This window comes from Simochromis diagramma, unplaced genomic scaffold (genome assembly GCF_900408965.1).
Source record: "Simochromis diagramma unplaced genomic scaffold, fSimDia1.1 OVJJ01000293.1, whole genome shotgun sequence".
Lineage (NCBI taxonomy): Eukaryota > Metazoa > Chordata > Actinopteri > Cichliformes > Cichlidae > Simochromis > Simochromis diagramma.
Genome location: NW_024386801.1, coordinates 7,357,440 through 7,371,076, shown reverse-complemented (window position 1 = coordinate 7,371,076; position 13,637 = coordinate 7,357,440). Strand labels below are relative to the sequence as shown.

The 13,637-nt window shown below is 40.1% G+C and overlaps 2 protein-coding genes across 5 annotated transcripts; both read left to right on the top strand.

Moving 5' to 3' along the window:
* Positions 1-185: 185 nt before the first annotated feature.
* LOC120729680 (kelch-like protein 42) lies at positions 186-3,701 on the top strand. The gene is made up of 8 exons (XM_040025460.1): positions 186-744; positions 833-1,021; positions 1,114-1,298; positions 1,368-1,719; positions 1,861-2,006; positions 2,129-2,283; positions 2,478-2,635; positions 2,764-3,701. The coding sequence occupies exons 1-8, from the start codon at positions 493-495 to the stop codon at positions 2,947-2,949; spliced, it is 1,623 nt and encodes a 540-aa protein (XP_039881394.1). The 5' UTR covers positions 186-492; the 3' UTR covers positions 2,950-3,701.
* cpt1b (carnitine palmitoyltransferase 1B (muscle)) lies at positions 3,582-12,794 on the top strand. 4 transcript variants are annotated; one of them, XM_040025459.1, is made up of 20 exons: positions 3,590-3,708; positions 4,717-4,773; positions 5,334-5,483; positions 5,573-5,712; positions 5,855-6,026; positions 6,152-6,253; positions 7,721-7,858; positions 7,939-8,016; positions 8,218-8,325; positions 8,415-8,499; positions 8,738-8,933; positions 9,031-9,216; positions 9,294-9,399; positions 9,485-9,601; positions 9,722-9,886; positions 9,974-10,108; positions 10,547-10,699; positions 10,795-10,908; positions 11,026-11,118; positions 11,212-12,794. In XM_040025459.1, exons 3-20 carry the CDS (start codon positions 5,343-5,345, stop codon positions 11,341-11,343), a joined length of 2,361 nt encoding a protein of 786 aa, XP_039881393.1. In that variant the 5' UTR covers positions 3,590-3,708; positions 4,717-4,773; positions 5,334-5,342; the 3' UTR covers positions 11,344-12,794. The 4 variants fall into 4 exon arrangements, with proteins under 4 accessions (XP_039881390.1, XP_039881391.1, XP_039881393.1 ...); XM_040025458.1 differs by having other exon boundaries at positions 5,331-5,483; XM_040025456.1 differs by lacking the exon at positions 4,717-4,773 and having other exon boundaries at positions 3,582-3,708.
* Positions 12,795-13,637: the final 843 nt, after the last annotated feature.

The window sequence follows — 13,637 nt, the reverse complement described above, 5'->3', positions numbered from 1 at the left end:
TGCTAAAGATTTATTTCATGTCTAGATAAGTTTTACAGAGATGTGAAGGTAAGCTAACTACAAAGTAATTTGAGTGACCGATGATGTTCAGACTGAACACTATCCCACCTCTGTGATCCAAGAATAGACCAGGCAGAAAGACTTGCACTGCTCTAAGATTAAGAGACCCTTCTGAGTCCACCTGGTCTGCTGCAGGACAAGAAACGTTTTCTAGCATTTTATTCGCCGTGCTTATTAGAGCGCCAAGCAGTACGAAATCGGACCCTGACGTTTTGGTGTTTACGTCGTTAAAGGTCACGTGACTGTGAGAGCTGAGGCAGGGAAATGGAGAGCAGCTGACAGCACATGGACTAAAATGCTTCTATTTTTCCATTGTGCAGAGGTTGTTGGAATTCTTCAGCGGGCCTGGCTTACCTTATATGGAGGACCTGCATTTCATTTCTGAATTACAGTGAGGTGCAACTTTGATCCAGACAGCGCTCTGTCATTCAGATGAATAATCTCAGGCAATACGTTATGATACTTTTTGAGTGGGTAAGCTTTTGGCTGAAATGCATTCTTAGAAGGATTTTGGATGCTTTTCCAATAGTCAACAACTGGATAGCGTCCTCAGCTGTCACAGACAGAGCATTATGCCAAACAGACTCAGAGGAATGGAAGACTAATGAAGCGCTCCGCACATATCTCCTTGGAGATGGTGATGAAACCAAGGTTACAGTCCAAACCAGCCCACATGCCTTTCTTGTGAGTATTAAGCAACGTGTGAGATTTCCAGTTATACTGGTTAACAAAAGGCCGTTTAAAAAACTTGGTTTAATAATTTATTTCAAAGGTGAACCTACAAAGACTTTCAGAGTGCAGTGAGTACTTCCGAGCTTTGTCCCAGTCCAGCATGAGAGAGACCTCTGAGAGCCTCATCCACATGGATCACGTGTCCTCTTCCATCTTCCGCAATCTGCTTGAGTTTTCCTTCAATAATAATTTCAAAGTTCCCCAAAATGAGTTGGGAGCACATATAAAGGTACAGCTTCATATATAAACCTCCTTGGCTAGTAATTCAAATTCCTAGGAGTGACATCATGATTTCTTATATTTCTCTTTCTGTCTCTGGAGGTAAGCAACTATCTTCTAGCAGATGCCTTCCTCTCAAAGTGCCTGTCAGTCCTGACAGATGAGCTCAGCCCATCTAACTGTTTGTCATACCTGAGTCTTGCTCATGAGATCTTTTGTGTGGAACTGAAGATGACAGTACTGACTTACTTGAGTAGAAACCTGCTGGAGCTCCCAGACATCATCAGGTAAGCAAAGTTTTAATTCCCCAATTTTAAATGTTTGTCTTTTTTCACTAAAATCGATTTATACCTCAGGTGCCTGAATGAAGAGGAGAGGGAAGAAGCTGTCCACTTGAGGACTCGAGGAGACCGACACCTCTGCACCCTACGGAAAGAGAACCTGAGTTCTTGGAAGGATCCAGAAACAGAACATGCACGACACATATTCACCCTGCAAGGATCAGAGGACAGTGGAGATTGGTGTCCGGTTACAGAGCTTCCCTTTCGGGCTGATAAGTGGTGTATTACAACAGTGGTGCTTTACAACTACTTGTATGTCATAGGAGGTTACAGGGAGCGTATGAAGAGAGGCTGGGAGTTCAGCATGGCTTCCTTTCGATACAATCCCTTTACTCATACGTGGGTCACCACATCTCCTCTGATAAAAGTAAGCAGTCTCCCAGTTTGTGTCTCAAGCGGGTGGCCAGTCTGCCTGTTTGTCTTAGCCCCAGCGAATTCCTCTTGCCTTGTCTTTTTCCATCGTTTATATAACACTAATGAAAAGTGTCGCCATCTGTCATATCCACAGCACAGAAGGCACTTCAGTGCAGTGGCCTGTGAAGGCTGTATTTACGCAGTGGGAGGCTGGTACTTGGACTCTCTGGTAACTCCAGACTCCAGCACAGCTCTCTACACAGCTGTAGAGTGCTATGACCCATGGAAAGATAAGTGGAGGTTTGTTTCCTCTTTGTTAGTTCAAAACACCTAACAGCGTTCTGCAGCACTTGATGCTTTCTAATTGTTTCTCTTCCAAAAAAAAAAGCTTCCTTTAGTTATTGGTATAATCTCTGCCTCAGGTTTGTGTCCTCATTGCCACTCACTGACTTCCAGTTCACCATGTCTTTGTCCCATGATGTTCCTCTTGCTACGACCCTTGGACAGTGTATCTATGTGCTGGGGAGCATCCAGAGGACTGGAGAGAAGTTGTTACTGCAGTACAACACAAAGAAAGGTGCATACATCTGGAAAAAAGCAACCAAGCTCAGCAAAAGAAACCTGGTTTTATTTCCAGCACAGAAAGCTCACTCTTATGTGTGCTGTTGTCTGGAAAATGCCTTCGGTATAGTTCACCGGCTCTAGATTTACATTTACAAGCTGTACACTGATTCATAAATGGTTCTTTTGAATTCTTTCTTTCTCTATTAGATGTATGGTCTGAACTGCTTCCCACCCTTACCAGAGCCAGCGTAGATCTCCCTACACTTTACTTCCTGGGGGCCACGGACAGGCTGCTTGTGATTGGTGGCAACAACTCAGAGAATGTGGTAACCTCGTTCTGTGCGGAGTCACAGAAATGGGGGCCGGTAAACAATCAACAAACCCACACTCATATTAGAAGAGCACTGGATTATCTGGATGCCTAAATAACATATTCATTCAAAGTAATTTTTCACTCCATTTAAAATGTTGATAATGCTCCTTTTTCCCCCAGGTTTACAGCTCTGAGAAAGTGGCATTTGCAGGTCAGGGGACAGTGGCTGGTGATCAGATCCTGATGATGCCAAGTGTTGAGCACAACACTGTTGTTAGCATGGACCTCCAAACACTCTCCCTCAAAGCTCTCCCTCCTCTACCCATCTTCACTCGCTATGAAGCTACCTTTTATCTTCATTTCTAATGCTATGGTTAGCATCTTTGCACACATATGTTGTGTGCAGGTTCTTTTGGGCTGAATGTAGTTTGCAATAGCCCAAGTACTTCTAGATCACTTCCCAGTCCTTATGTTGTCCAGTGTTCATATTTATAAGGAAATTATAAAGAGATTATATACATATATGTATATATAGAGGGAGAGAGATTCAAAATTTCTGTTAATTTGTCTTAGTCTCCAAAAAGTATCCTAAAATGTAAGACCAGTTTACCCCGCTATGTTGAATGTTTGATTTGTTTACATTAAAATAATGCAGTACATACAATGCAATACCTTTCTTGCCTTGATTAACACCTTCAAGTCCTACTAACCATTCTCATCGGTGTCAAATATAAAACTGGTATTACAGTGTTTTATTTATTTATTTATTGGTGCCATATCAGAGATGTACTTCTAAGTAGGTGAAATGTCACATGGCTCTCTGTTACTTCTCAACACAGCGCTACAGCGGATTCAGTTACGTAGCCAGTTAGGCTCTGTCTCTGTTTGGTGTCTTGTTACAATGACATGGGAGAGAGAGAGAGAGAGAGAGAGAAACCGAGGATGGTGGTGGGGAGGTGTGTAAAGCACAGGAAAGGACAAACTTGACCACAACCTGACGAAAGCCTGACAAGGGCACAGAGCACATAAGCCTGAGCTCAGAAGAAATTCATTGCCTCACTGACACAAACCAAAGTCATAGCTTTCCTTTGCTCCATTGGTTTAGGCTCACACTGCCCTAAAAAGGTAAAGTTATTTTTGCTCATTTCTGCATGTTTGCTTTTTTTTTTTTTTCTGATTGCTTCTAAGTGTAATGCTAAAATTTTTCTTGGGCATTAAAATTGGAATATTATAAGAGGGTTTTCAATAACAGACAAAAATCTTTAGATATCTGCGAGATTTTGAAATTTTTCTATAATAACAAAGCTGCAGAGCTTTTCTAAATCTTAAATTATACCAGTAGGTTTGCACACATTTGCGTGTTGTATTCTGTGTTTATATTTCCATGCCCGTCTGCGGATTGCACACATGCTCAGCCGGTGTACCACTATATCTGGCCACTGAACTTTGTCCCACTTGGTGACTGTTCAGTCATATGACATGGAAAAAGAAATACTAGACCTGCTGCCCCCAACCATTATATGGACTGCTATGGGAAGTCCTGATATTTTTGTTAAGAATTAAGGAAGGTCATCGTATTTCTCAGACAAAGACTGAACCCTTTCAACCTTCAGTGTATTTATTTTGCATTTAGACACCTGTTAAACTTCTGCCAGTGACCCACCTTATCACATTATGAGCAAACAGGACAAACAGAGCCGCTTTCTTTAAAACTGCCGTCAGTCACATCTGTGAAAGATTGTTTTTTTTTTTCTTGAGGTTAACTGTGGTATGATCAGCCTATTTGTTTGTATAACAACAGTTAATGAAATACCCAATGTTTAGTCAAACCTGGGCATGGCCCAATGGGGAAAGAAATGAGGGAAATGATGAGGGAGTTCAGTGGCAAGTGCTGAAAATCAGTCTGTAAGTCTCTCAGTGACGACCTTTCAATGGACTAGTAATAAGTAGGCATGATTCAAAATTGGGATCTTTACAGATATAGCTTTTTTTTTTTCTGTGGAAAATAATTTAGAGTGTGTTATCACCATGAAGTCGTAAATCTCTGAAACCTTTAACAACCACTATTCAGATTTTCATGGTTTGGTGCTGCAATCCGGTGCATGAAACATACATTTTTTACCTGGCATCCAGTGGTTAACATAGGTGCCGACACCCTCTAGGCCTGTGTGGGACTTTAAACAACAAAAGGTATGCATTTTGGACATTAAGATCTTGGTAGGACAAACATTTGTAGCTGTCATTAAAAAAAAAAACATTTTAGTGGATAAACTATTAGTTAAGGCATTACATCACCAGTAGGAGTATTTTACATTTTTTAAATAATTTTATGGTGTGGTTTTTGCTGATTTATTTATTTATTTTTTAAATTTTCCTTCTTTATTTTTCTTCTTTTATTTTTTTTTAATTGTTTGGGAGTGTTTTACTTCCTATCAACGTCTCCCCAATAGCCCCTTTTAAAAACAGGGACAGCTGGCCAGCAAAACAGTTGAGGGCCGTAGTTCTAAGTACAGTAATTTTTATATTCATTTTCAGTTATACTGGGTAAGAAACTTGATGGATGGATGGATATATTTTATTGTAAATAAATTTGTTTTCTGGGCACCACTTTGGTCTCTGTAATCCTGAATGAATTAACATTAATTTATTATGTGTATTTTTTATTAGGAGATATTATAAAATATTATAGACCACTGTACTTTAAAAAAAAAAAAAATGTAATAAGCTCTCAATGCTGTTCATGTTAGCAGAACACAGAGATGGCTGAGGCACATCAGGCGGTAGGCTTCCAGTTCACTGTGCGCCCAGATGGTGTGGACTTTAAACTGAGCCAAGAAGTCATCAAAAATATCTACCTATCAGGAGTGACAGCATGGAAGAAGAAAGCCATTCAATTCAAGGTACAAAAACTGGCACTTAATATGGTAATATCCAAACTGAAAGGAGAGCCCTTTTGTTACTAACCAATAGTGGTATTTTATATCCACAGAATGGTGTATTGGCAGGAGTCTACCCTGCCAGTCCCTCCAGTTGGCTAATAGTTGTAATTGCCATGATGAGCTCTTTATATATCCACATAGACCTGTCTCTGGGAATGATGGATACCATCAAGGAAAACCTACCATATCGGTCAGTAATCCCACAAAGCCCAGTTTTGAAGTATTTCACTTGACCTTTAGACTTTACTGGACAAGCGATGCGGTTATTTTGAGTCATTTATCTGTTTTTATGTCATTATTGACAAAGGCGGTGTTTTGCATTTTCTGAGCAGAGACTGTATGTCAGTACAGACACGAGCAGTGCTGAGTGCCATCCTGTTTGCCACAGGACTGTGGCTGTTCCTCATCTACCTCCTGAGATACACTCTTAAAGCTCTTCTGTCCTATCATGGATGGATTTTTGAGTCCCATGGAAAAATGAGTACATCAACTAAAGTGTGGCTGGTATGTTCGTCTCACTTTCATTCATGGCATGACTCTTATTTCATTTGGGACTTTTTGGTTCTGTCATTAAAGAGAAGGGATCTTCACTGATTTTTTTCTTTTTCTGTTTGTTTTTTTGTTACCAGTGCCTGGTAAAGATGTTTTCTGGACGCAGACCCTTGCTCTACAGTTTCCAGGCCTCCTTACCCAGGCTTCCTGTGCCCAGTGTGGATGATACAATTCACAGGGTATGTAGTTACAGTAATGGATTTGCATGATCAGAAACACATATCTTATTTGTGCTCCCATAGTTTTCTAAAAACATAGAAACATGGTCTGGACATCATTACAAGTATGTGAGATTTTTATGCACAGAAGCTTTTAGTTATTGTTGTTCCATCAGTTCCTGAATCTAAAATCACACTGAACTCAATCTACACCAGCTGAAGTTCTTGTCAATCATTCAGTCGATATACAAAAACCTATTAGACTAACCAAGCACAGGTATAAAAAATACTACCTACGCTGCTCCAGCAGCCTTCCTGCGCCCTGCTCAAATTGTGTACAGTTTTTCAGTAGGTTTTTGGGAAGAACTTGGCACGTCCTCTTGCAGAAAAGCTGTCTTGGATGTCTTCCAGAATTTCTGGTTATATCTTTCACCTGATATGTCAATGTTTTGTTAATTAAATTAAATTAAATTTTATTTATACAGTACCAAATCACACCAACAGTTGCCTCAAGGCACTTTATATTGTAAGGTGGGGCCCTACAATAATACGTACAGAGAGAACCCCAACAATCAAATGACCCCCTGAGCAAGCACTTTGGCAACATTGGGAAGGAAAAACTCTGTTTTAACAGGAAGAAACCTCCGGCAGAACCATAGAGGGGTGGCCATCTGCTGCGACCAGTTGGGGAGAGAGAAGGAAGACAGGATAAAAGACATGCTGTGGAAGAGAGATAGAGATTAATAACAATTAATGATTCAATGTAGAGAAGTCTATTAACACATAGTGAGTGAGAAATGTAACTGAAGAAGAAATACTCAGTGCATCATGGGAATCCCCCAGCAGCCTACACCTATTGCAGCATAACTAAGAGAGGATTCAGGACCACCCGACCCAGCCCTAACTATATGCTTTAGCAAAAAGGAAAGTTTTAAGCTTAATCTTAACACTTAAAGTAAAGGTAGTGTCTGTCTCCCGAATCCAAACTGAAAGCTGGTTCAACAGAGGGAGGGGCCTGAAAACTGAAGGCCCCCATTCTACTTTTAAATTCTTTAGGAACAACAAGTAGTCCGATAGCAAAGTGCTCTAATGGGTTGATATGGTACTATGAGGTCATTAAGATAAGATGGGGCCTGATTATTTAAGACCTTGTATGTGAGGAGCAGGATTTTGAATTCAATTCTGGATTTAACAGGAAGCCAATGAAGGGAAGCCAAAACAGGAGAAATATGCTCTCTCTTTCTAGTCCCTGTCAGTCTTGCTGCAGCATTTTGGATTAATTGAAGGCTTTTCAGGGAGTTTTTAGGACTTCCTGATAGTAAAAAGTAGTCCAGCCTAGGAGTAATAAATGCATGAACTAGTTTTTCTGCATCACTCTGAGACAGGATATTTCTAATTTTAGAGATGTTAGGCAAATAGAAGAAATTTTGTTACGTGACGTCTGCTTCTATGTAACACTACTCCCTGCGTATGATATTCTTTTCACAGTACCTTGAGTCAGTTCGACCTCTGCTGGACAATGAGCAGTACAATAAAATGGAGCTTTTGGCCAGTGATTTTAAAGAAAACAAAGCAGCCCAACTGCAGAGATGCCTAATCTTAAAATCATGGTGGGCAACAAATTATGTGAGTAGTGTTTTCTGTCATGCTACTGAAATTGTCTTGAATTGTAATGATAGACAATAAAAACCTGTAATTTTCTCCAGGTAAGTGACTGGTGGGAGGAGTACATTTACCTCAGGGGCAGGAGTCCTATCATGGTCAACAGTAACTTCTATATAATGGTATGTAAAACTGTCAGTACATCAGTTGAGCGTGTATTTCATTTTTCTGTTAGTAATGGGAATGAGGTAATAATTTATTTTAAATAATTTAAACACGTCGTCATCTTTAACTTTTCAAATAAATGTGTCTGTTATCTGTGTTTGTTCTCTGTTTTGTGTTGTCACTTTGTTGTGTTTGGTCATTCCATTTATTGTGTGAAGGACCTCTTGTACGTGACCCCAACACACCGTCAGGCTGCAAGAGCAGGAAATGTGGTACATGCCATGTTGCAATACAGACGCAAACTGGAACGTGGTGAACTTGCACCGGTATAGCTTGCCATTACAATTACTCTTTTCTCTCGTTTTATTGCAAGGTTAAACTCTGTGTTGACTTCTATTTAACTTTTTCTGCTCAGCTGAGGGCTTTGGGGACTGTTCCTATGTGTTCTACTCAGATGGAGAGGATGTTTAACACCACTCGCATTCCTGGCATTGAAACAGGTGAGCAAATGTTTAGATCTGTACTGTATGAGTGCTCAATCATCAGTCACAGATAAGATACTTCCCATTGTCCAGTATGCAGCACTAGTGGGTACATCTCTATTAATGATTTCACAGCAAATAGGTTCCATCACTCTGTAAAGCTACTGGGACATATCTTTGATGCTGTGCTTTCAGTAAGTCACTGTGTGTAACTTAAATTAAATCGAATCTTTTACTGGCTTAACAATCTTTACAGATTTTGTGCAGCACCTGACTGATCGGAAACACCTGGTTGTCTTCCACAAGGGTCGGTTCTTCCAGGTGTGGCTTTACACTGGAGGCCGTCACCTTTTGCCCAGTGAACTTGAAACACAGTTTCAAAGGATTCTCAATGATACATCAGAACCTCAACCAGGAGAGCTCAAACTAGCTGCCCTGACAGCAGGATACAGGTATATACAAACAAAAAACACCTTAAAAAAAGCAGGTAAGCAGGTTAAATGTTCAAACAGCAGCAGAAAAGGGAAACGGTCTCACTCTCACCCTTAGGGTTCCATGGGCTCAGGCTCGGATAAAATATTTTAGCCAGGGCATAAACAAAGTATCCCTGGATGCAATCGAGTCAGCTGCCTTCTTCCTGACATTGGATGATGAGCCGCAGGGTTACGATCCTGCAAAGACCAACTCACTTGATAGCTACGCCAAGTCCCTGCTGCATGGAAAATGTTATGACAGGTAAGCAAAGAAGACCAAGCCTTTTATTGACTTTGACCAAACTGATTCCCTAAAAGAAGTTGGGGTTTTTCTTGCAGGTGGTTTGACAAATCTTTTACATTGATCTCTTATCCAAATGGAAAAATGGGTGTAAATGTTGAACATTCTTGGGCTGATGCACCAATTGTAGGACACATGTGGGAGGTAGGAAAAGTGTTCTGAAAATATCCTAAAATAATGATTCAAAGAATGCAAATTTTCTTCAGCTGCATTTTTTTTTTCTTTTTAGTATATTCTAGCAACAGACTGCTTCCATCTTGGATACACTGAGGAGGGACACTGTAAAGGGGATGTGAACAAAAACCTGCCTCATCCCACTCGACTACAATGGCAGATTCCAAATGAGGTATAGAAAAATTTGTATTTATTTCTTATAACCAGTATTGTTTTTAGTTTTTTCTTTTAATTTAATGGTGTTTTAGATCTGTGCACAAACTAATTAGGATATTCTTTTACCCTCTCTAAGTGCCAAAATGTCATTGAAACGTCATACCTCTCAGCCAAGCAGATAGCTGATGATGTGGACTTCCATGGCTATCTGTTTGCTGAGTTTGGAAAAGGCCTGATCAAGAAGTGCAGAACAAGCCCTGATGCCTTTATTCAGCTGGCCTTGCAGCTGGCCCAGTTTAGGGTAGGCCTGCCATAGTTCATAGAATCACTGACATTTCTTTAAATGTATCTACAACCATCAACTAATAGATAACTCTTTGCTTTATAGGACCAGCGTGTGTTCTGTCTGACGTACGAATCATCGATGACACGTATGTTCAGAGATGGGCGGACAGAGACAGTGCGCTCCTGCACTTCTGAGGCGGTTGCATTCGTCAGAGCCATGGAGGACGCTGGTGCGACGGTAGGCAAAACAAATAACCATGTCCACAACAAATAAAAAGGTCATGACATCATTCAGCTGCTCAACAGGTGTGTATAAAGAGAATCACAGGTCAAAGGCGTTTTAATGGAGAAGTTTTTAATAAGAATAGACAACAACTTTGGACTTAATGTGGTTTATAATGTTTATCTTGTAGTCACGGGACGTTCATGTACTCAGTTTTAGATTTTCCGATGGGTCACATTGTTAAAGGACATGTTGTTCTACTAAGACCATGGTGACCAAGACCTAGAGGTAATGTGTGTCAGTGCCCTGGACTTTAAGCTCTTGGATGTTCTGACAGGGTCAAGCTGGTACTTTCCTTCATTGATAAAGAAATCTAAAAATTATTTTAATGCAGTTTTTATTTATTTATTTAGAAATATTAGAAACTACATTGCTTGTTGTTTATGTTGTCAGAATGCCCAGAGACTTGCCCTGTTTCGGAAAGCAGCAGAAAAGCACCAAAACATGTATCGTCTGGCCATGACTGGTTCTGGGATCGATCGTCACCTTTTCTGTCTCTATATAGTATCTAAATACCTTGGTGTTGACTCACCATTTCTTACTAAGGTTAGCACTATTATCTATCATGTGTTTTTAATGTGTTTTTGTTTTATAATGCTCTTTTCCAAACTAAATTCACTGTCTTTGCGTAATGCTTAAAGGTGCTTTCGGAGCCCTGGAAGTTGTCCACCAGCCAGACTCCACAGCAGCAGCTCAATTTAGTTGACATCAACAAGTTCCCGAAATATGTGTGTGGTGGGGGTGGATTTGGCCCTGTGAGTTAATTTGATGCAATATGAACATGTGCAAAAAGTTACAGTCTGGCTTTCTTACCTGCTGGCCTGATCAAGGAGGGCTATGTGAAATGTAACAGCGTCTCTTTGTTATCTTAGGTAGCTGACGATGGTTACGGTGTGTCTTATATCATTGTTGGGGAAAACCTCATCACATTCCACATCTCCAGCAAGTTCTCCAGTCCTGACACAGTAAGACAGAAAAAAGAGCACTGCATACTATAGATCCAACTCTTCCTGTTTTTATCTCTTGCTCTGATTGCTCCTTCTCTGTCTGACCTGCAGGACTCATATCGGTTTGGTCAGCATATTCAAAAGGCCATGCTTGACATCCAAGCTCTCTTCAAGCCTGAAAATGATAAGATAGCACAGAATGCAAAGTATGTCCATCTGGAAAATGGGAAAAAGCACATATAACAGAGAGTGTGGCAGGGTATGTTGGATTTGGAGCACATACAACCTGTGACTCAGTCTTCATTCATAAAAATAAAACAAGGCTCTGGTGACAGGTTGGGCTGCTGTGGTGAGTCACGGCACAGGAGCTTGGCATTCCTCTCAGACAAAAACAATATTTATTACACATCTATGTTTTTCCTGTTTATATTCCGGGATAAAGAAATGTATTTCTTTTTACACAATAGTTCCTCACATACACATACCACCCTCACTGTATATAAATCCAATGTAATGTAAATAAAGCTACAATATGTATTTATTCATGATCTTATGAAAGCTGTAAATATATCTGCCAATGTGTTCTTGTATTTGCAGATCTAAATTATTTGTTACGTGCCTGTATTTAAGAATTTGCTGTTGATTTTAAGGCGGCTGTCATTAGTGATTAAAAATATAACACACTAAATGCAACTAATGCACAACTAGTGCAGTCATCATCAGTGATTTCTGTGGCACTGCTGTGGAAGATTGGAAAATTCAGTTTGAAATGATTACATCAGCTGTGTGTGTGTGTACAGATAGACAGATATATGACATAGTGTAGGGACTGAAAGAGGCATGACAGAGCAGCAATGCACTGACAGGTCTTAGTGAGAGCTGTGGGAAATTTGCTGTCAAAATTAGGAGCTTGTGTTCAGGAGAGAGAATTGTCTCCTTAAACTCTTGTGCAAGCATTGCTCCATGAATACAAATCAATAGAAAATAGTTCATCATACTGGTAAATTTGTGGATGACATACAGTATTGTGCAAAAGTCTTAAACCAGCCCTAATTTCTTTATATTTGGCTTCCAAGGACCCAGGTGTATTTGTAATTACTTTAAGTAGTCTTGAGCTCCGAAAGATTTCTGAAGATCATTCAAAGTTTTTCTGTGGACACTGGCTGCTTTTTCACTATGTTTCTGTACGGACCAGTCTTTGTTTTGTTTTTGTTTTTGTTTTTTTTTTGTTTTTTTGGGGGGGGGGGGGGGTTAAGCGACATAAAACTGACGTATGATTCATTCAAGCATAAGAAGACGCCCAAGTCGAGCCGTGAACCAGTGTTGTGTAAACATACAACAGAAAAGTTAGCAAAGAACTAATATTAAATCATATTAAAGCATTTTGTTACTAACATTTTGTTGCAAAAACATGCAATTTTTTCCCATTACTGTATGTAAATCTACAAAAATTGCCCAAGAAAACACAGTTTGACAGGAATAAAGTATAAAAACTATCCAAAGCAGATAAAGCTTATCTGAAATCCATGTCTTTATTGTATAAAAGAATTGGTGGGCAGGCACTACCACTCATGAATTGGTCTCCCCAGTGTCCAGATCTCAGCATTATTGAAGCAGTGTAGGAACAGAATGCAGTCAACATCTAAAGAAGAGATTTGAATGTCTGTCCTTTTAGAGCTGGAAAATATTCCTGAAGACTATCCAAGTTTAGAGATTTGGGGCGCAGTGTTGAAAAAGTCTGTAGATTTGCAAAACTCGTTCGTTTTATCAAAGACTACCTTTTTCAAACATTTCAGCATATTTTCAATTGTGTTAGTACAATACACATAATGACAAAATATCATTTTCACTACACAAAATAAGTGTTTCATCTAAATAAATGTTTCGTTCACAGTTACTGCCTTTCATAATGTTATCACTAGGGATGGGTATCGTTTAGGTTTTATCCGATACCGGTGCCAAATAGGTACTTTTGAAACGGTGCCGGTGCTTAAACGGTACTCGAACCGGTGCTTAAAGAATGGAGAACACAAAATTGGTCCATAAACCTCTCATGTTCAGCTGGTTTTTGTAAAAAGATAACAATGTTAGCCTTTTCTGCAGCTATGGGGCATATATGGTATCACTCTTGGCTGGAAGCAGTGCTTAAACAATGGAAAAAACACAAACTTCGTCCAAAAACCTCTCATGTTTAACTGTTTCCCACTTTTTCTTTGGTCATTTTAGCCTTTTTGGCCAGGGTGAAGGGAGTATCTGCCATCAAACAAGAAGACAGCCGCATGTAGCTATGATGATGTTTGCTAGTTCACCTTACCTGCATTAATGTAATAACGTGTTTAGCCTACTCAACGTAAATTACACACGAACATTAAGCTACTCACGCAGAGAAGAACGGCTGCTGCTGCATCATCATCCTCATCATTTCTGCTACACTGGCAGGGCTAGGGGCCAGGACTCTATTCTTCGGGTTTTTGGGGGATGTTGCTCCGGGTCCGATAACTGGCAACCCACCCGACGTGCACGGTGTGAGGTCTCGC

Bases quoted from the DNA above. Each gene is read 5' to 3' on its own strand.
- LOC120729680 (XM_040025460.1), top strand. From the start codon at position 493: ATGAATAATCTCAGGCAATACGTTATGATACTTTTTGAGTGGGTAAGC. The intron at 1,022-1,113 runs GTACAGCTTCAT...CTGTCTCTGGAG, and splicing joins AGTTGGGAGCACATATAAAG to GTAAGCAACTATCTTCTAGC. The intron at 2,284-2,477 runs GTGCATACATCT...TTTCTCTATTAG, and splicing joins GCAGTACAACACAAAGAAAG to ATGTATGGTCTGAACTGCTT.
- cpt1b (XM_040025456.1), top strand. From the start codon at position 5,343: ATGGCTGAGGCACATCAGGCGGTAGGCTTCCAGTTCACTGTGCGCCCA. The intron at 6,254-7,720 runs GTATGTAGTTAC...TTCTTTTCACAG, and splicing joins TGGATGATACAATTCACAGG to TACCTTGAGTCAGTTCGACC. The intron at 8,326-8,414 runs GTATAGCTTGCC...TTTTCTGCTCAG, and splicing joins AACGTGGTGAACTTGCACCG to CTGAGGGCTTTGGGGACTGT.